This window comes from Sinocyclocheilus grahami, unplaced genomic scaffold (genome assembly GCF_001515645.1).
Source record: "Sinocyclocheilus grahami isolate Dianchi unplaced genomic scaffold, SAMN03320097.WGS_v1.1 scaffold181.1, whole genome shotgun sequence".
Lineage (NCBI taxonomy): Eukaryota > Metazoa > Chordata > Actinopteri > Cypriniformes > Cyprinidae > Sinocyclocheilus > Sinocyclocheilus grahami.
Window position 1 is genome coordinate 971379 of NW_015505360.1, and position 20827 is coordinate 992205.

At 37.5% G+C, this 20827-nt stretch overlaps 2 protein-coding genes across 6 annotated transcripts; both read right to left on the reverse strand.

Annotated features, from left to right (window-relative positions):
- Nucleotides 1-900: 900 nt before the first annotated feature.
- On the reverse strand, nt 901-4040 carry LOC107594273 (lipopolysaccharide-induced tumor necrosis factor-alpha factor homolog). Of its 4 annotated transcripts, none has more exons than XM_016284261.1 (6): nt 3644-4040; nt 3404-3464; nt 3008-3117; nt 1826-1909; nt 1433-1574; nt 901-1357 (listed from the first exon to the last, which is right to left on the reverse strand). In XM_016284261.1, the coding sequence occupies exons 3-6, from the start codon at nt 3105-3107 to the stop codon at nt 1252-1254; spliced, it is 432 nt and encodes a 143-aa protein (XP_016139747.1). In that variant the 5' UTR covers nt 3108-3117; nt 3404-3464; nt 3644-4040; the 3' UTR covers nt 901-1251. The 4 variants fall into 4 exon arrangements, with proteins under 4 accessions (XP_016139747.1, XP_016139745.1, XP_016139746.1 ...); XM_016284259.1 differs by having other exon boundaries at nt 3404-3524; XM_016284260.1 differs by having other exon boundaries at nt 3553-4040.
- Nucleotides 4041-5168: 1128 nt separating this feature from the next.
- Nucleotides 5169-15705, reverse strand: LOC107594275 (oocyte zinc finger protein XlCOF6-like). Of its 2 annotated transcripts, XM_016284262.1 has the most exons (3): nt 15440-15705; nt 12570-13996; nt 5169-6343 (listed from the first exon to the last, which is right to left on the reverse strand). In XM_016284262.1, exons 1-3 carry the CDS (start codon nt 15540-15542, stop codon nt 5360-5362), a joined length of 2514 nt encoding a protein of 837 aa, XP_016139748.1. In that variant the 5' UTR covers nt 15543-15705; the 3' UTR covers nt 5169-5359. The 2 variants fall into 2 exon arrangements, 1 of the variants encoding a protein (XP_016139748.1); XR_001610161.1 differs by lacking the exons at nt 5169-6343; nt 12570-13996 and adding an exon at nt 14007-14719 and having other exon boundaries at nt 15440-15514.
- Between the last annotated feature and the right edge of the window lie 5122 nt (nt 15706-20827).

Below are 20827 nucleotides of genomic sequence, written 5' to 3' on the forward strand. Positions count from 1 at the left end.
TTAAATCTGTCTATTGTGCACTGAAGATGTGTAAGGCAGTATATCTTTAATTATGTGGTTAAATAATATATAATTTTAATGGAAAATGTATTGATTTTTAATTAGGATTTCAGCTTGGATATGTTCCAAAATGCTCCAAAATGTTGCATGTGTATGAAGAGATATAGAGAGATGAATACTTAACTTCAGAAAACCCAATTTGCAATGCTTTGCCTGTCAGATACTAGATACAGATATTGTTATTATCCTTTTTGTGTGTGCATCAGAAGGACACTGGATGCATCTTAATGGGGAGGATGGTAAGCATAATGTAGACCAAACAAGCATGAATAAAATGGTTGGTCTGCCCTCTTGTGTTCCTGCAAACAGCCAGTGAACCAATTCCACATTCCAATTATTCAGTAAAAATACCTGAGATGAGTATCCATTTGTTCAGCTCTGCTTTGTGAGTGCTTTTGTAACACTGACCATTTAATGTCCCTCTTGAGCACTGCCCAGTCCAGATCTTTTCACTTTAAGCTTCTCACAGTCTGTTCCTTAGTTCCTCCAGTACCTCGAAGTGAACCTGAGATTGTTGTTCTCCAAGTTCTTAAAAAAAAAAACGGGTATCAAAGAAAACAACTCTCTTCATCTTCAAGAGGGGTGTGCATGATATCGCTCTGGAGTATGTGCATGATTTTTAGGCCAAACTGTATACTGCAGGCCAGTGGATTCCAGATTTTTCTCTATTTATTCTGAATATTTATGTACCCTCTGCCAAATCTCTCCTTTTCGATTGTTGAGGCAAACACCACCAAACTGAAGCTTCAGGTGTGTGTGTGTATAACAAGTGATGTTCCACTGCAAATAGAGCTTAAACAGGAGTTGTTTTATTCATATATATATATATACAGTCCCAGTGGAAAGCATGCGGCATCCTTCCAGAGAAAGTGTAATTCTATTACAAGAAATATCTGTCTAAACTACTGTTCTACACATTTGTCAGGTTGTGATTTAATCTATGCATCTGTTCTACAGGATTTCAAAATATAAACTCATTAACTCCCATATGAAATATACGAATGGATTGGATAGAGATATTGCAACAAAAGGTAAGTTAATAGACTTTGTAGTGGTTGTGTACAGAAGAACAAGAGACATATCTTCGGTCACCAAAACTTTGTAATAGGGTAACATAATGCAAAAATGTATTTCTGGGCAAGGAGTTCTCGATTTTTGGATGGTTCTTCATGTTCTCTGGTGCAGCATGTGCTACAAACGTTTGTAAATGCGGATGATGTTCTTGCAATTTGGACAGGTGTGTTTCACATCCTTGCATGTGTCCACACAGAACGGGATGCAACAACAGAGCCAGCACCTGAAAAAACACAGCAGACAAGCTCTAAATATCAGCAGTCTATGAATAAAATATCAGCAATCTGTGCATACTTACACAAAAATCACAAGGCTTCCGAAGAGTAACCAGGTGAGCAATCCACTGATATATTCGATTTCCGTGATGATGTCCGTCATGCAGTGAGGACAGGTAATGCGGCCTGGTATATCAGTGAGATTCACGACCGCCATCTGGGCAACTGCATATGTACAAATGCATCGATTAAACGCAGAACGATTGCAAAAAGAACAGCTAGTGTAAGCTAGTATTTGCACAGTAAACCATCAGAAGGACATCCATGAGATTAAAAAAAAACATTTTAGGGGTTGCAGGGCTGTGCCTTTCATTATTAGAGATATTTTAGTAATTAATTATAAATAGATACTCTCTTTAATTCATAGCTTGAATAAAAACGTTAGAAATACTGGGTCTTGGGTGCTGGAAACTCACCTATAGGGACCATCGTGGGCTGGATAGTGATGGTTGGATATCCAAACCCATATGGAGGTGGCTGGGAAGGTGCAGCTTGTGGACCTGTAAAAGAGCCAAAGCACTGGTTGATATAACACTGAATTGTTTGATTTCTGATTGTTCGGAATCAAGTTCAGAATTTTCACAAACTACTTGAAGAACGTGTGAAGGTTAGGCCCTTTTAAAACAGGACATTACTTAAGTTTCAATTGTTCAGTTGCTGATTTAATTGTGTTCAGGATCATTAACATGCTATATATATTATCCAGTAGTGAAGTTTTGGCTGATGGATGGACATTGTGAGGTTCACCCGTAAAATTTGCTTGTATATTCCAACATTCATTGTTCTGGGACTTTGAGATGCTCAGGAAACCCAAGGCATCTTTGTTTTTTTCTAAAACTTTCATTCTTCTGATTTTCACAGTCAGAGATTTCACCTCTACGGTGTATGTACAGTATGTTTCCATGTTTGCCACTCTCTCCAATAGTCATTCATTAGTACCAATCTACTGGATTTAAAGGAATAGTTTAATTTTAGTAGTAGAATTCTAAACAAATATGTGGGTGGATTTGGATGTGACAGGACAACAGGGGATGGGCCTTTTCATTAAACGAAATGCTATTATTGATTATGGACTGATATTTGGCCAGAAGCGACGGTTTGAAATTAAAATGCCTTGATGGATTTGTTTCTTACAAACATGTAGCTTTTCACAAGACATTAATTGATGGACTAGAGTGGTGTGGATTACTTGACGGCACCCATTCACTGCAGAGGATCCATGGCCTGAGGGTGAGTACATTTTAAGTAATTTGTCATTTCTGGATGAACTATTCATTTAATAGAGGTCAAAATATTGTAACTGTTTCATATAATATTCTTACACTCATAAATCATAATCTGAGATCACACAAGCCAAAGTCTGTGTTTGTTTTACAGGGAACATCTGACGTCACAGATTGAAACATCATATATTTGACTTCCTTATAACCCCTTACATAAAACTGATAATACATGTGCAGTTTCTACAACAAAGACCGTTGAATATTGGCTTACATTTTGGGGTTGAGATTGTAAAGTTTTCACTAACTTTTATTACATTGGTGCGTGATCATCCTGTTCGTTCTTATTAGTGTGATTAAAGTGGAAGATCAGCTGACCTGCTTGAGATGGGTATGCTGCCTGCTGCTCAGGGTAGTTTATGCCTGTCTGGTCCATATGAGGACTAGAATAATGCGGGGGTGAGTAGTCTTTCTCCATGATCAAAAACCTGTGGATGCAAAAACATAAAGACGAGGAATTGGAAAATAGATGTACGTTTCTTTATATTCGTCATGTCATTTTCTCTCTTTCCTAATCTTGTTCTGCTATAGCACATGCCACAAACAGCACACACACACACACACACACACACACATATATTTATATATATATATATTATCATGATAGCACTGACTTATCAATGCAAAGCTCAATAACATATCCCTTTATGTACTTGGCATATAACAAAAGCATAACCTTCACTTTAATGGAAAAATTGTGTGCACAACACGTACCTGTGAGTCCCTGTATGCGTTGTGTTGCTTCTCCTCTCAATGTACAGCAGGATCTGGATGGCTGTGAGTGAGAGCGAGAGGGCGTGGACAGCAGGCTACAGTCATAAATGTGGGCATAAAACTACAGACGAGATAACAGTGACACTTACTGCATAGACAGGGTTATCTTTACATCAGTTATGACCAACCTGCCTGTTTTCCAAGACCAGGAGAGAAAGAAAGCATCATTATCATGCTTACCAAGTTATTTTTCCACTTGTTTACATACTTCCTGTTAATGTTAGAGCAAATTTTGGCAGACTTGTGATTTAGATGGCACTGTCCATGAACAGGTTACATAATCGGGCCTAAATCCTAAATTGTCACTCAGGAGGGTCTAACCAGATGGGAACCAATTGTTGGTTTTTGGCTATTGATAACCTTGTGAAGATGTTGTTAGATTTTCTTCTTATAGTAACTTAACAGGGTTGAATAGTTCAGTTTGATGAATGCAGTCGACACAATTATATCTGTATTTTTTTTTTTACTTGTCTTTATACCATGCTGTAAAAAGATCCAAATGGTGTCACTTTCTGGGTGACAACATTGTTAAGCAATGTTACATGTTATGTAATAGGGCAAAGTTATGCATTAACAGGAATGCATATTACGTTTGGTTGGACAAAATATTGACATTTGATGCGTCTCCTATTTTTCATTGTTAATTTTATGTTTAATTTTTAATAAATAGCCTGTTTGTGTAGTACCATATGCAGATTATAAACCACTTTATCATGTTCTGATTTGATTTCAATGGTTTCATTTTGATTATATTTGTAGTGTGTTCATTGTATTCATGTTTCATGTAATCTGAGACCAGATTTTTGGACTTTACTGCAGTCCAGTTCCTCTCTTACACTTCTTTTGGGTGATGTACACACGCTGTAAATGTATCGTTATATTTTGCTCTGTCAGTTGTACTAATTGCTCGTAAAACGTTAATGTGATACTGCATCATGGGAGGAAGTTTCCATTAACCCAGTGAAACAGATGAGTGCTGTTCCATTCTGTTGATTCATATCACCTCAATTTGAGTCCAGCGTTTCCTGGAATTAGTCAGTTATTAACCTTAGTGAAGCAACATGATGTCAATTAAAATCCTGCTAGAAAGAGGAAGCACCTGACCTGACACCGGGAGGAACGATGCATGTTATAATACATCACGTACACTCACTAAACAAAGAGTGACAGAGACAGTGACAGAGCAGAGCCAATTCATAAAAGAAGTATATTTAAAAGCACACGTCCAGTTTTGTGTGAGTGAAGGAAATCCACTTGGGAGTGGAGAGATTCGTCCTCGCGCACATGGATCGTGTGCCTACTCATGCCAGGATCCGCCACTGCCAGATGCAGTTAGAAATTTACTAAAAACAAGCCTATCGCAAGACATCTGGTAGGGGGGGCACCTGGGGTGGCCAGCCAAATTTCAAGGGGGCCCGGTGCCACCACGTAGACACGCCCCTGTTTCCAGCAGCTTAGTAGGTAGTTGAGGGGGTTTAGTCTAGTAGGGGTGTAGTGTATATAGTTTAAGGATATTGGTAAATAAGTCTGTGAAATGTATGTAAATTGAAAAAACTGTACCACAATGCCAAAGTATAGTTTAACTTATTTAATTTGCCTTGCACAGATTATTGAATCTTAAATACAGGTTATACAGCATCAGAAAAACGTAAAGTATACAAATGAAAGCTGTATATAAGGTAAAAGAAATATATGAAATGTGTATAGGATAAATGAGTAAATATACCAAAAAAGAAATAAATATACAGGGGGGGAAAAATCACAAATTACTAAATTGCAGTGATGGCTTCGGTCACAACACTTTCATTGTATCAAATTCTTCTATTTACCATGTGTTTATTGGCATCTACTGGTCTCTTATCAGTCCTGGGCATTCCAATCATTTAAATAGATTGACTAATCACGCTCCTCCAATAGCTGGTGGGTGTCCTGGTACGCTTTGACTGACTTTGCATCATTTGGAGGGATGCTGCACACAGGTGGTGGTAGAGGAGATTTCTCCACTCTGTCGGAAGGTCTCTCTCCAGTGTGAATTATCATGTGACTTTTAAGGCTTTGTTTCACTGTGAAACTCCTTCCACATTCAGAGCAGATGTAAGGTTTCTCTCCAGTGTGAATTCTCGTGTGTCTCTCAAGGCCTTGTTTCACTGTGAAACTCATCATACAATAAGGGCAGGCAAAAGGTTTCTCTCCAGTGTGAATTTTCATGTGCCTCTCAAGGGTAATGTTCATTGTGAACCTCTTTCCACACGCAGAGCAGATGAAAGGCTTCTCTCCAGTGTGAATTCTCATGTGGTTTTGAAGGTGTCCTTGCTGCATGAATCTTTTTCCACACTCCGAGCAGGTGAAATTCTTCTCTCCGATGTGAATTCTCACGTGTCTCTTAAGGCCTTGTTTCACTGGGAAACTCTTTCCACACTCGGAGCAGGCGAAAGATTTCTCTCCAGTGTGAATGGTTACGTGACTTTTAAGGTGCTCTTGTTCTGTGAAGCTCTTTCCACACTGAGGGCAGGTGAAAGGCTTCTCTTCCATGTGAATACTCATGTGTCTCTTAAGGTTTCTGTTCACTGTGAAACTCCTTCCACACTCAGAGCAGGTGAAAGGCTTCGCTCCAGTGTGAATTCCCATGTGACTTTCAAGGTGTCCTTTTTCCATGAAGCTCTTTCCACATTGGGTGCAGGTGAATGGTTTCTCTGCAGTGTGAATTCTCACGTGTCTCTTAAGGCTCCTGTTCACTGTAAAACTCTTTCCACAATCAGAACAGCTGAATGGTTTCTCCCCAGTGTGAATTCTCATATGAATGTTAAGCTTTTGTTTCTCTGTGAAGCTTATCCCACACTCGGAGCAGGTAAAAGGCTTCTCCCCAGTGTGAATTCTGATGTGTCTCTCAAGGTTTTGTTTAAATATGAAACTCTTTCCACACTGAGGGCAGATGAACGGCTTCTCTTCCGTGTGAATGCTCATGTGCTGCTTAAGGTTTGCTTGCATCTCATACTGATGACATGTGACAGAATCTTCTTTCAGTTCTTTAAGATCTAAAATAATCAATGTCAAAAATCACTTTATGGACAATTACGTTGAGACAGCTGCACAGTAACGGACAGTAATAGATGTGCACCCCAAACAAGAGAGAAAGATGAACATCATAAATATGTATCTTCACTAAATCAGATTAGAGTTTGGGATGCACACGAGTACTCAAGTAAGAATCGGTTTTAAATTGTTATTACACAGCTCTCTTGAATTCTTCATTCTGATTGGTCAAACATGGCTTCTGATATATTTATTGTTGTTTTTAGTTCGCTGGGTAACTGAAACCTGCGGCATGTTTTCATGTCTCTCACATCACACTATGAACTGAACTCGTTTCATTCAAATGAAAATGCATATTTCAGTATTCATATTTTTTTGAAGTGTTCATCTTGTTGCTTTTTCTTGTTCATATTTATGTTGCAGTGGACCATTTGTTTTTCTTAGCAGAAGCTTTAAGATAATATATAGGCAGGATTATAAAATAATTTCAACTCAAATCAGTATTTCATATCCACCTGCTTATTTTTATGGTGAGCAGCATAATGTACAGTTAGCTGATCAACATACTTTTTACACAAATAATTTGTTGTGATGCCATATTCAACAAAAATACATTACAATATAATGTGATATAAAATATAATGTTGAATATGGTGTTAAAATATTATTAGAATGTAGGCCTACCCCTAGTTTCTCTGACCTGCTGTTGTACTTGAGTGGTCTTCACTGCATGGAAGGAGGCATCTGGCATTAAATATATATATCTGAACTTGTTTTAGTTGAAACACTTGAGCATTATGTGCATAGACATTTAATGATACTTTACATGATTTGTCAAATTCAGAGTCAATTGACCTGATGCTTGCCCATTTCTCATGAGTTAATTTGACCAGCAAGAATCTTATTAAATCATCAAATCTAAAAACAAATCGCGTTTTCTAAGGCATTTTTAAAATAGTTGGGTCTATATATTCCCAGCTATTTAAACATCTGGAGTAACAACCTTTCCAAATCGGCATAAATCATTTGATACTCATCACTTTTCATTAGTTGCAGTCAACAGAATAAACATAATCTTTTAATTTATTTGATTCTTTGTAACTGACAAAGAACCAACTTACACGGCCTTTTGTTCTTGCAATCTTGTATAGGTAAGGACTGGCATGTTTTCGCATCTGGTGCATCTGTGCTCTGATTGTTTTCATGCTGCTCCATCTTTAGCACCAGGAAATGTTCGATGCCGCTTATTTCATCAGCCTCCATCAGTCAGGTTTCATTCACTCTATTCTCTAATGCATATCCTACAGCCAAAACGGATTTGGTTTGAAATCACTGATTTGGCTTTCTTTTTAAATAAGCTTCCAAGTTTCCACATACGAAGCAGTGCGCATCTCAAACTGGTCCAGTCACGTGATTTCAGCACCGCGGCCATGCTGCCGCGTCATGTACTGCTCGGAAAAGCGTTGACATTTCAAGTGTTCACCGCTAGGGGGCGACGATCAGCTGAACTGGGGGTGCCCAATCTTGTTTCTGGAGATCTACCTACCTTCAGAGTCCAAGTCCAACCCTGAGCACGTACCTGTCTATAATTATCAAGTGCTTTTAAGATCTATATTATCAAAAGGGAGATGCAAAATCTGCAGTGTTGGGGTTGGGGGACAAAATGTGCAGTGTCTGCAAAAATCCCAAAAGCCTCTCTTAGTATCAATTTATAACAAAGAGAGGCTTTTTGGATTTGTGAGTTGAAATCATTAACCCTGACTGGATTAAACGAAGAGATGGATCTTGTATGTTTGTTGTAAAGGGAAATTGCTGGTATGACAATTATCCCTCATTGATTAAGATCAGCTGTCAACAATTTGCAACTGTGCCTATTTAAGTGTGTTGTTGCTTTTTTGCTTTATGAGCACTGAAGAAAGCATGGGCTGAAACGTCTGCTCTTTGAGCTGTTTTTAATACACTTTGCACTTTTTTCCAATTTTGCATATGGATAATAAAAACTACTTTTTTGGTCTGATTGGAAATAATTTTCAGTGTGCGGACGAATTCAGCGACTTGTTGGACTATATTATATTTAATAAATTAATTCAATGGCATAATCAAACAAATTGACTACATCACTCTCCTCCGATAACTGCCCGATGTGCTTGTGCGCTATGACTGCCATCACTTCATTTGGATGGATTCTGTACACAGGTGACAATAAGCTTCTCTCCAGTGTGATTTCTCAAGTGACGTTTATGTTGCCTGAAGCTCTTCGCACACTGAGGGCAGGTGAAAGCAGGGCCGTGCAGAGGCCTTTAGAGGGGCAGGTGCTCAAAGTATAAAAGGGGCACATGGAACACGTATTTTAATAGGGCTGAAACAGATGCTTCTGTATTGATACAGCAGCAAATGCAGTTTTGAAAAAGAAACACAGAACAGAAAAGACCATTTTAAGTTTAAAAGTTAAAGATTTTTTTCTTTGCATCTCTTAATTACTCTGGAATTAGAAACGGAATTATATTGATGATGATGATATTATTATTATTGTTGAGTTTACAGGGTATGGTGGTTTTGCTGTTTTAAACACTACACTCCACTTTTTGGGTTCAAAACATCCCAACTGCTGGGTCAAAACAACCCAATAGCTGGGTTTGTCCCTTTTTAACCCAGCGCTGGGTTATTTTTAACACAGCACTGGGTTATTTTTAGAGTGTACTGTTGCTGTTGTAGAAAAAAATATTTCTGTCTTATTTAAAACAGAATTCTATTCTAATCCTGTTCTGAATTTATAAATTTTTTGAATAATGATAATAAAAACAGGATTGATAAGTATAATTCGGAGGATGAGAAAATCAGTATTAAGCCTTACCAGTGTTGTAATTATTTTTAAGGCACTTTACGTTTTTTAAATAAATACTGTAATAATTGTCACAAATCCGGTCCATGAACTTCCGTCTGCTAGCCATCAGAGGTCACCCTTCCCATTTCATTGACTCTCGCACTACACACTGTTGCATGTCACGGACTACATATCCCATCATCCACTGCACTGATGACACACACACAGTTGATTGCACAGCACTGATTGCACACAGCTGTTATCACTCACACATCCCCTATTTAACTCTCACTCTGATCCCATTCCACGGCCGAGTATTGTATGTGTTTAGCACTTATCATTTGATAGCTACATTACAGAGCCCTCGTTAGCCTAGCCTAGCCTGTTTTCTCAGTTTTTGATCTTCGCCTGTTTTCCTGGATTTCTCTCTTTAGTCTTGCCCCTTTTGATTCTGTTCGCCGTTCATGGACCTTCGCTAGCCCTAGGATTATTCTTGTGTCTTGCCCGCCATATACCTGTTTGCCATTGTTCGACCCTGCCTGTGTTTCTGACCTCTCTGCTTAATAAAGCTTGCACATGGATCTGCATGTCTCATGTCTGGTCAGCCCCGTAACAATAATAATATTTCAAAGTATGAATAGTTTTGTCAGATAACATAAAGACAAGACCCCTCAACGCCCTTTAAACTTTTCCCAATTAAACAGCAAGAACGAACACATTGAGGGCAGAAGAACGGCTTGCCTTCAGTGTGAATTCTCATGTGAATTCTTAAGACTTGCTTGATAAACGAAACGCATCCCAGTAATGTTTTTTCTAAGGCATGTTAATAAAAATTACTTAAATGAACTATGGCCTAATCCTGGCTTAGTCTAAGCCCTGTCTGTGAAACCAGGCCATGGTGTATTAATGTATGTCATGTTAATCAAAATGTTTTGTTTGCTGAATATTAAGTGCTTTCCATTATATTGACATATTGTATTTCCCTGCTTTAGAAACATTCATGTAAACACTTCTAATAGGGATATTTTACAGTGCCAGGATGAAAATTACATTTGAAAGCATTGTTAAATCAAAATGGACAATTCCTAATTTTATGGAACAATGCAATGTTTATTCTAAAATAATTATTTAATTATTATTATAATAAATAATTATTTACAATTCATGTGCCCTTGTCATTTTTAATCAAAATAACTTTTCCCTTGCAATGACATCTCGTCTTATGATGTGCGACAATAACCCCTCTCCCTCCAGCACTCATGAGATCACAGCAATAGCAAACGACAACGATCCAGTCCACTCTCGATGGACAAAATCAAGTCCTGCATTTTCTTCTAGTTCAGGAAGTCGTTTCACTTGGATATACAGCACAACAGGATGAAACAGAGCCAACGTACATTTGGACTCATTAAAACTTTGAATGAAAGTGATAAGCAACTAACACTGACTTTCTGTTTTGCAGCAGCTAAGTGAGGAAAAGCTGGGCCAGACATTTTAGAAGTTGTCATTGCCTCCCTGCCAGTTTCTCTTCCTCATGAAGATTTTTGTCTGACATTCAAAATTATTCAAATGTATTGTCAAGTTAACTCTTCTGTAGCAGAAGAGCATGAGGGAGGAAATGAAGTGATAAGAAACGAGCAGTTTATTGAATAACCTTAGATATTTGTGTTAGTCAATGCTCTGACTTTATCTAAACAGAAACATACATGTTCTTATAACAAGAAAAGGTTATGGGAATTTTCTGCTTAACAGTGTATGCAGTCATGAAAAGACTTCTTATCCTGAGCATGCAGGGATGATAAAGTTGTTCTTTCCATCTGTTACAGTTCTTACAGATTCATGAAACTTAAAGGGATAGTTCCCCCAAAAATGAAAATTTGCTGTTAATTTAATCACCCTCAGCTTATCCAAGAGGATTTATCTGATTTGATTTTTTTCTTCTTCAGCAGAACAGTAAAGAAGATTTTTAGGTGAAACCGTTGTCATTGGGGATTCATACACTGCACGTCTGTGGCTGCTTCTACACAGAAGACCAAATCAATACCCGTGGCTCCTGACGATACATTGAGGTCTTCTGAAGCAAAAAGATCAGCATGAGCAATAAAATTAACATTATTAACAAAATATATGTAATATTGTAAACTATGCTGTAATCACCCACATTTTTTAAATTTGTCTCATATTTTTGTCCATGGGTGTTCTTGCTTATTAATAAATATTCATCTTTTGATTATTACTGTTGCCTCTAGTAATTTTGTGTGTGATTTTTTATTTCCAGCCCATTTTAAACCAGCAATATAGTAATTTTTAAACAATAGTTGAGTTAAAAATAAAACGAGTAAAACATTTAATCCAACCAGCTGGGTCAAAACAACACAGCATGTGTTCTGTCCAATATTACCCCGGTGCTGGGTTGCCAAATAACCCAGCAATGGTTGTTTTTATATTCAAAAACGGTGTCCTGACATTTTACCCTACTCGTCAGATTGTCCTGCCTGGGCTTACAGCGCATGTGCACATCAATATTGTGTCATTTTTTGTCATGCTGAACAACACATTATTACTGTATTAGTATTACTGTAAGGGTAGGTTTGGGGTTGCAGTAGGTGTAGATGTAAATAAAGCACAATCTGATAGGTAGCATTTTTCAATGTCGAATTCAATTGTTTTAATGGGAGGTAGCACAAATCGTCAAAACACCGGCAGCCACAGACGTGCAGTGTATGAATAGCCAAGGACAGCAGTTTCAACTAAAAATCCTCTTTACTGTTCTACTGAAGAAACAAAAGTCACCTACATCTCGGATAGCCTGAGGGTGAGTAAATTAACAGCAAATTTTCATTTTTGGGTGCCTATGCCTTTAAATGTTATTTTTTGTACATTAGGTTATACATTATTAGAAAAACATCACATAAATCAATATTAAAATATAAGGTATAATAAACATTCAAAATATGCAGAATAATTGTGTAAATATATAATTAAGGGGAAACACCGCAGCTCCCATAATAATGAACAATAGAAACACTTACTCATTAAGAGTAGAGTAATTGTCCTGTTGGTCTCTTATTGGTCATGACATCCTAGTCATATAAACAGATTGACTACATCACTCTCCTCCGATAGCTGGTGGGTGTCTTGGTATGCTATGACTGCCATCACTGCATTTGGATGGATGCTGTACACAGGTGACAGCAGAGGAGATTCCCCAACTCTGTCAAAATGCATCTCTCCAGCGTGAATTCTCATGTGACGTTTAAGGTGTCCGTGTTGCGTGAAGCACTTTCCACACTGAGGGCAGGTGAAAGGTTTCTCTCCAGTGTGAATTCTCATGTGATTCTCAAGGTTTTGCTTCACTGTGAAACTCTTTCCACACTCGGAACAGGTAAAAGCCTCCGCTTCATTGTGAAGTTTCATGTGACTCTCAAGGCTTTGTTTCACAGTGAAACTTTTCCCACATTCACAGCAGATGAAGGGCTTCAGCCCAGTGTGAACTCTCATGTGACTATCAAGGTTTTGTTTTATTCTAAAACTCTTTCCACACACGAAGCAGGTGTAAGGCTTCTCATCAGTGTGAATTTTCATGTGTCTGTCAAGGTTGGTTTTCATTGTGAAACTGTTCCCACATAGAGGGCAGATGAAAAGTTTCTCTTCAGTGTGAATTTTCATGTGTCTCTCAAGCTTTTGCTTCATTGTGAAACTCTTTCCACACTCAGAGCAGGTGAAAGGTTTCTCTCCAGTGTGAATGGTCATGTGGCTCTCGAGGCTTTGTTTCACTGTGAATCTCTTTCCACACTGAGGGCAGGAGAAAGGCTTCACTCCAGTGTGAATTCTCATGTGACTCTCAAGGTTTTGTTTTACTGTGCAACTCTTTCCACACTCAGAGCAGGTGAAAGGTCTCTCCCCAGTGTGAATTCTCATGTGACTCTCAAGGCTTTGTTTCACTGTAAAACTCTTTCCACATTCAGGGCAAATAAATGGCTTCTCTCCAGTGTGAGTCCACATGTGACGTTTAAGACTTTGTTGTTGTGTGAAGCTCATCTCACAGATTGAGCAGGTGAAAGGTTTCTCTCCGATGTGAATGCTCATGTGACTTTTAAGACACTGTTTTGCTGTGAAACCTTTTCCACACTGAGGGCAGATAAACGGCTTCTCTCCCGTGTGAACTCTCATGTGACTCTCAAGGCTTTGTTTTACTTTGTAACTCTTTCCACATTGAGGGCAGATGAACGGTTTCTCACCAGTGTGAGTTCTTATGTGACGTTTAAGGTATCCTTGTTGCGTGAAGCTCACTTCACACTGAGGGCAGGTGAAAGGTTTCTCTCCAGTGTGAATTCTCATGTGACTTTTAAGGCTTTGTTTTGATGTGAAACTCTTATCACATTGAGGGCAGATAAAAGGTTTCTCTCCAGTGTGACTTCTCATGTGAATGTTAAGCTGACCTTGTTGCGTGAAACTTTTTCCACATTGAGGGCAGAATAAAGGTTTCTCTCCAGTGTGAATCCTTAAATGAGACACAAGCTTTTGTTTCACTGTGAAACTCTTTCCACACTGAGGGCAGATGAATGGTTTCTCTTCAGTGTGAATTCTCATGTGCTCCTCATGACTTGCTTCCTTAAAGAAATGCATCCCACATTCATGGAGAATGACAGAATCTTCTTTCCGTTCATTCTGATCTAAAATAAACATTAAAATATCTATGTAAAAAATAAATTCAAGGATAATTAAGGTGAGACTGAGCCAAAGTAAGTTTAACAGCAGAATGCGACAAAGGTCTCTGATATACTAAAGGTTAAATCTGCCATTCTCATGTTGTTACAATTAATGTTCTTGTCTATAGCATTTTCCACTATAAGATAGCGTTAGGTCCCATTTATACCCAGTACTAAGATCCAACTCTCTTGTATTTGTTAAAATGGGTGTAAACAGGATACAAAATTCAAACCACATTCATGGCTGGTCAGGGATGCATGTGGTCACGTTAGAGCAAGTGAAGGGAGTAAAACCCGAAAGGGTTAAATTGGTGCCGTGACCCGGATGGGAGTGAGGTTTAGGAGTGAGTGTAACGGAACCAACAGAAACATTGGTTCCCACTCGGAGCAAGCGAGGGGAGTAGAACAGGAGGGGTTACACAAGCATGTGCATCTTTATGTAAAGACCAAAAGTTTGCTTCTGTCATTTTGCAATCTAGCTAGTCTTCATTCATCTTCCCCTTGTTGGTGAAATGGTGGGGTTGTGTTCTGTTTTGTTGTATTTAGACGTATCATGGGTGGGTTTTAGAGTAGCGTTGCAAAGCCACTGGCCAGACATTGGAAATGCAGCTTGATTTTGTCCTCGTGGCTTGGGATCCAAGGCTATTGGCCCCGCTCAACTCATTGTAAGCCCTGGCTCACAATGGCCTGACAGTGGAAAAGCATACAACTATTATGACCAAAAAAAAAAAGTTTAAGCACCACTATCATTTTAATACACATCTGGGACACATTCACTGTGGAGAGAGCATGTACATGTATTTTTACATGTACATTAAGACTTATTTAAAAAGCAGTGAATAAAACGACTAGCATATAAATGTTTACCATTCACAAAATGGAATGCTTTTTAAACAATTATGTGAAATAACTTTACATAATCACAAATATATGTTTATAGCTAGTTTATATTGCTATATTTATTAATCACTGTTTTATAATTTGATTTTGCAGTCATGTGAAATATTGTTAAAATTATCATTTCTTATTCTATTGCCCCCCACCCCCATTTACTATTATAATGAACATTTTACAGCATGCAAAATGTTTTGGAAGGCAGTCAATAAAGAAATATACTTTTGTTTGGAGAGTGCTGTATTATGTCTTTTTAATTTTATTAAAAGGAATGAATGATAATTTATTTAAGTATCCAAAAAAATCACAATTTCACTAGGCTTCAGTCTGATTTTAGATTTCTTTTTTTTAAAGTTGCTCTTGCAAATCCGCAACAATTGTGGTCCTTTCAACATCTGGAATAACCACCTTTCTAGACTTATAAATACATTGACACGTGTGGCTTTATTGGTCACGATTAACAGATTCATTTAACTTATTTGATTCTATGAAATTGACAAATAACCAACTTACACTGTTTTTCATTGTTGTGCTCTTGTCTAGGTGACGACTGGCAGGTTTTTGTCCTCACATCTGGTGCCTGTGTGGTCTGGTCGCTTTCATGCTGCTCCATCATTTTCCATCAAGTTTATTTCGCGGAATATCCGTTATTCAGTTTTAATTCACTCTATTCTCTAATAGACATTCTACAACCGAAACTGACTTGGCTTATAATATAAGCAGCATTAATGCAGCGATGGGCGCTTTCAAAACACGGTTCATGAAGAACCGAAACGTCAACGATTCTTTTGTTTCGAATCAGTGGCTCGGAGCACGTATCAAACTAGCGAGGTCATGTGATTTCAGCTCGTTACGTCACAAGTTGAACATTTCGATGTTTTGCCACTAGAGGGCGGTGAACTCAGCGTTATCTGGCGAACTCAGTGTTGTTTAATTTAATGTCAAGTCCGGCTTTGCAAGTTATAAAGGCAATAAAATAATCAACAGATATTTCTATAGATTATATATAAATAAATAAATATGTATATACAGGCAACAGTCTGTTAACATTGGCATAAATAAATAAAATACAACAATTTAAAACAGAAATACATCAAACGAAGTTGACATTTTATCACCTCATTAACAAATCAATTGCAACACATAATATTTGCTGGAAATACCTCATTTCAAACAAGAAAAACAGTCTTCTGCATCAATTTTGATGAGTTTGGCAAAACTAACATTAATGAAAAATGCTCCTCTGCATTAAACATGGCAAGTGACAGAAGTGAATAAGGCTGAACTATACAGTGTCGGTCGGTAAAGATTTTGATTTATTGATTATTTCATGACGTAAAAATATCCAGTAGACTGATAAAGTTACCGACAAAACCTTTGGAGAATGATTCCAGTGCTCAATACTCACCATAACGTCTTGAAACTTGTAACGCTGAATATATGTCTTCTGATTGTATTTATGCAGCTGAATCGTCTCAGCTCGCTCTCCCGCGCATCCGCATTTGAATTCGCAATCCCAACGGCTTTCCTCAGGCGCATGTTGTGCATGCACGTGTAGCGTTATTTGAATGTAGGACTTTTCCCACTTCGACAGTAAATTGACTGAGCTCAATTGTTCGGTGAATGTAATACTATAATTTTTGTTTTGGTTTAATTACCCGAAAGTCATTTGCAATTATCAATTTGCACAGCTTTTCAAAATAAAGTTTTTACATTGTAGTAACTTAAAGCTGCAGTCCGTAACTTTTGGCGCTCTAGCGGTTAATAAACAGAACGTCTCGGGTTACTTATGTAACCATGGTTCCCTGAGTAGGGAACGTGTATTAATGTATGTCATGTTAATCAAAATGTTTTGTTTGCTGAATATTAAGTGCTTTCCATTATATTGACATATTGTATTTCCCTGCTTTAGAAACATTCATGTAAACACTTCTAATAGGGATATTTTACAGTGCCAGGATGAAAATTACATTTGAAAGGAGAGGTGATGACAACATGAGATGTCAACATGTTTTATTTAAATAGTCAATAAAATAAAACAAAACAACATACACATGTGCTTAGTAAGAAAACAAAACCAGAACAAACGGAGACGGTTTAGGTGTTAAAATAATCAGTACATTGGAATTTAAAAAACATTTACAATCGTTTTGATGGCATAAAATATGACCAAATGTTCTTTGGAATGTTCTATGGTGACTCTGTTCGGTGCACATTCAAAATAAGATTGCATTGCTAAAGAAAAGCTTTGGGTGGATCAGTTCGACGCATTCCAACCTGCAAGTCCTACAATGGCCATCTAGATTCTATGTTGAGTACATGCTGTTTATCGGTCTCTACATAGCAACAGCCTTCAAAACGGATAATCACACAGATAATCCATCCGTCCATTCTCCAAACAGCTTATCCTCTGTAGGATTACGGGGGGCTGGAGTCTGTCCCGGGGAAACACCCTGGACAGATGGGCAGGCCATCACAGGGCTCACACACATTCACACAAACACAGCTAATGTACGTTGAAATTCAAGTTGTAACAGTCTGTAATGGGCATCTGCAAATAGGACTCTGATGTAAATATAAGCATTATCAATTTCTATTCATGGTTTTGAAAATCTAAACCTAATCATTGTCACCGTAAAATTTTGACTTTAGATTTGTAGTGTTTTGTTTTTTAAAGTTTTTAAATCTCCCCATATAATAATAGGTTATCATTTTTTGTTGGTTATTTTGCGTGCGAGGCAGCCGTCTGAAGTGAATTTATATAGAACCCTTTTAGTTCAAATGTTCCTTCTTAAATTTTGTGAATAAAAACAATAACTACGTTGCTAGTCTGATTTACATTAAGTAATTGATTTTAAAAAACAAAAGTATAAAATATTTTGATCATGAGACTGCAGAGTAAGACAGCTAAACATAATATTTGATAACAGTTTTATTACGGTACATAAATATTAAAGTCATTGTTAAATCAAAATGGACAATTCCTAATTTTATGGAAGAATGCAATGTTTATTCTAAAATAATTATTTAATTATTATTATAATAAATAATTATTTACAATTCATGTGCCCTTGTTAGAAGAACATTGTAGCCGGAGCTACTTCTCTCGGTTTATGTCTACGGCGAATCACGCAGGTACTGGGCTACTCCGCAGCGCTACCAACCCGAACCGGTATAAATAGTCCGAATATAAACATTTATTAAAGGTGTACCGTAGTGATTCAGGACAAGCCAAAAACACGGTTTGGAAAATGGATTCATGGTGTACTCGCTTATTATATAAATTTTGAACACAAAAAAGTTACGGACTGCAGCTTTAATGTGATGGGGAAAAAACCCCACGAATGCAGCCGTTTTCAGCACATTAGGCAGTGAATATGTGCATTCTATGAATACATTTAATTAACGTGGTTACAGGAATTTTGTGAATTGTGTGTATCCAGTTGAAAATACTGTGAAACAAAGGCACAGTCTGATGAACAACTCAACTGACCTTCAGCAGCTCAGTGAGAAAAACGACAGGATTTTCTCACACCAGACATTTTAGAAGTTGTCATTGCCTCCAGCCAGCTTCTCCCTCTGTTAGATTTTTGTCTGATATTCAAAGGTATTCAAACATATTGTTAAGTTAACGCTTCTGCAATGAGGCTGATATAGAGAAAGACAATGCAGTTATTTTCCCCATCAGTTACAGTTCTGCCTTGCACAGATTAATGAATCTAAAATGCTATTCTTTGTACAACACAGCATTATTCAGCATTAGAAAAACATGCTAAGAATCAGTATAAATGAAACATATGTAAAGTATAGGAATACGTGAAATGGGTATGTTGAATACATTAATAAGAGAAACACCAAAACAGCAATGCTATTCTCATGACAATATTAAGCTTATGTTTAAGACTCTTCTCACACTCAAAGCAGGTAGAAGTCTCAAGCGTGAATTCTCATGTTTCTCTCAAGGTTTCATTTTACTGTGAAACTCCTTCCACACTTAAGGCAGCTGAAAGGCTTCTCTCCAGTGTGAATTCTCATGTGACTGATGAGGTTTCGTTTTACTGTCAAATTTGTTCCACATTGAGAGCAGCTGAAAGGCTCTTCTCCAGTGTGAACTGTCATGTGAATCTCAAGGTTTCGTTTGAACTCTTTTCACATTGAGGACAGTTGAATGGCTTCTCTCCAGTGTGACTTCTCATGTGACATTTAAGTTGTCCTTGTTGTGCAAAACTTTGAGGGCAGCTGAAAGGTTTCTTTCCAGTGTGAGTTCGTATGTGATTCTTAAGGTGCTGTTTCGATGTAAAACTCTTTCCACACTGAAGGCAGGTGAAAGGCTTTTCTACAGTGTTAATTCTCATATGCTTTTGAAGGCTTGCTTGTTGAATAAAACACATGCTACTGATGACAAATGAAAGAACCTTCTTTTAGTTCGCTCAGATCAACAACAAAAAAAGTAATTAAAAAATCAATTCAAGGGCAATAAAGGTGAGAAAGTTCGATCTGCAATCCAATTTATTGGGAGAATACAACAGAGGGTCATTGTTTTATCTTTTGAATCTGTTATTCTCATGTTATTGCCATAAAATAGAAATAGATATACAAATGTATATATGTATATAATTATCTTTTAGGTTATTATCTTTTAGATGCACTTTGCTTTTTTCATCTATAGAGAGAGATTTACACCTGGTACTAATATCCATCTCACTTGTATCTCTTAATACAGGATTAAACAGGATCACTGTTCAACAGAACACTTTTTTTTGTTACAGAAGATAGACAGTGACTTGTTTTTCCAGCTTACTGCATTTTAAAGAATAATAAATAAATAAAACATTTAAATTTGTAAAAAATAAATAAATAAATAAAAATGTCACCAAATCAGACTACAAATAGGGATGGGCATGAGTACCTAAGTAACCCAACTAGCATGTTAAATTTTGTTATTACAAGATTTTTTTCAATGACAACACTTTTGTGAAATTAAGCTTCATGCATAGACATTGTAATGCTGCAGCTGCTTTATGATGTGTCGAAAAGTGACCCAATAACCTGATTTTGCCTCATCTCTCTTATTACCTTATTTTTTTCAGTGTATCACAATTGTTAAATCATCTAAGTAATTACTTTAATCATCAAAAAATCGCTGTTTCTACATTAATTGGTTCTGTGGTTTAATTTTAGTTGGTCTGACAAATCCCCAACTATTGCAGATATTTGAACATTAAATTATCACTTATATGTATCTATATTTTAGATTATTTTTCATTAGTCACGACCAACAATTACCATATTCCTTTGACTTATTTGATTCTTTGTAAGTGACAACTAACCATCTTACACTGTCTTTTATTCTCCCGCTCTTCACCAGGTGAGGACTGGCAGGGTTTCGTCTGCACATCTGGGGTCTGATTGTTTTCATGCTGCTCCAGCTTTATCACCAGGAAATGTTCGATCCCGTTTTTTTCACAGATCGCTCCACCAGTCATTTTTGTCAACTCAATCCACTAAGAAAGATTATGCAACCAAAAATGGTACTTAAAGGGGTCCTATTATGCTCTTTTACAAAGTCTTGATTTTGTTTTGGGGGTGTACTAGAACATGCTCTCATGCTTGGTGGTTCGAAAAACGCATTATTTTTCACATAATTTACATTATTACAATACCTTTCTCCCCAGGCTGGCACAAACGGCTCGATTAGTTCCGGCTTTGATGAAAGTCCGCCTTCTGAAAAACAAAATGTGTTGTGATTGGTTAGCTGTCCCAGCGCGTTGTGATTGGCGAACAGCTTAGACGGTGTTTCAATACTGCCCCGCCTCTTGCTCCGTCTGTCAACAAAAGCTTTTGGCGAATCCGGCGCTGTACTCCCTCATGTTGTGGAAGCTGTCCTCAGTAAAATGCGCA

Coding starts and splice junctions, on each gene's coding strand:
- LOC107594273 (XM_016284261.1), bottom strand. CDS start 3,107: ATGGAGAAAGACTACTCACCCCCGCATTATTCTAGTCCTCATATGGAC. Junction 1,910..3,007: donor AGCATACCCATCTCAAGCAG/GTCAGCTGATCT, acceptor GCTCTTTTACAG/GTCCACAAGCTGCACCTTCC. Junction 1,358..1,432: donor GGAAGCCTTGTGATTTTTGT/GTAAGTATGCAC, acceptor GTGTTTTTTCAG/GTGCTGGCTCTGTTGTTGCA.
- LOC107594275 (XM_016284262.1), bottom strand. CDS start 15,542: ATGATGGAGCAGCATGAAAGCGACCAGACCACACAGGCACCAGATGTG. Junction 13,997..15,439: donor GCACAACAATGAAAAACAGT/GTAAGTTGGTTA, acceptor TGTTTATTTTAG/ATCAGAATGAACGGAAAGAA. Junction 6,344..12,569: donor ACGGACACCTTAAACGTCAC/ATGAGAATTCAC, acceptor CTTGAGAGACAC/ATCAGAATTCACACTGGGGA.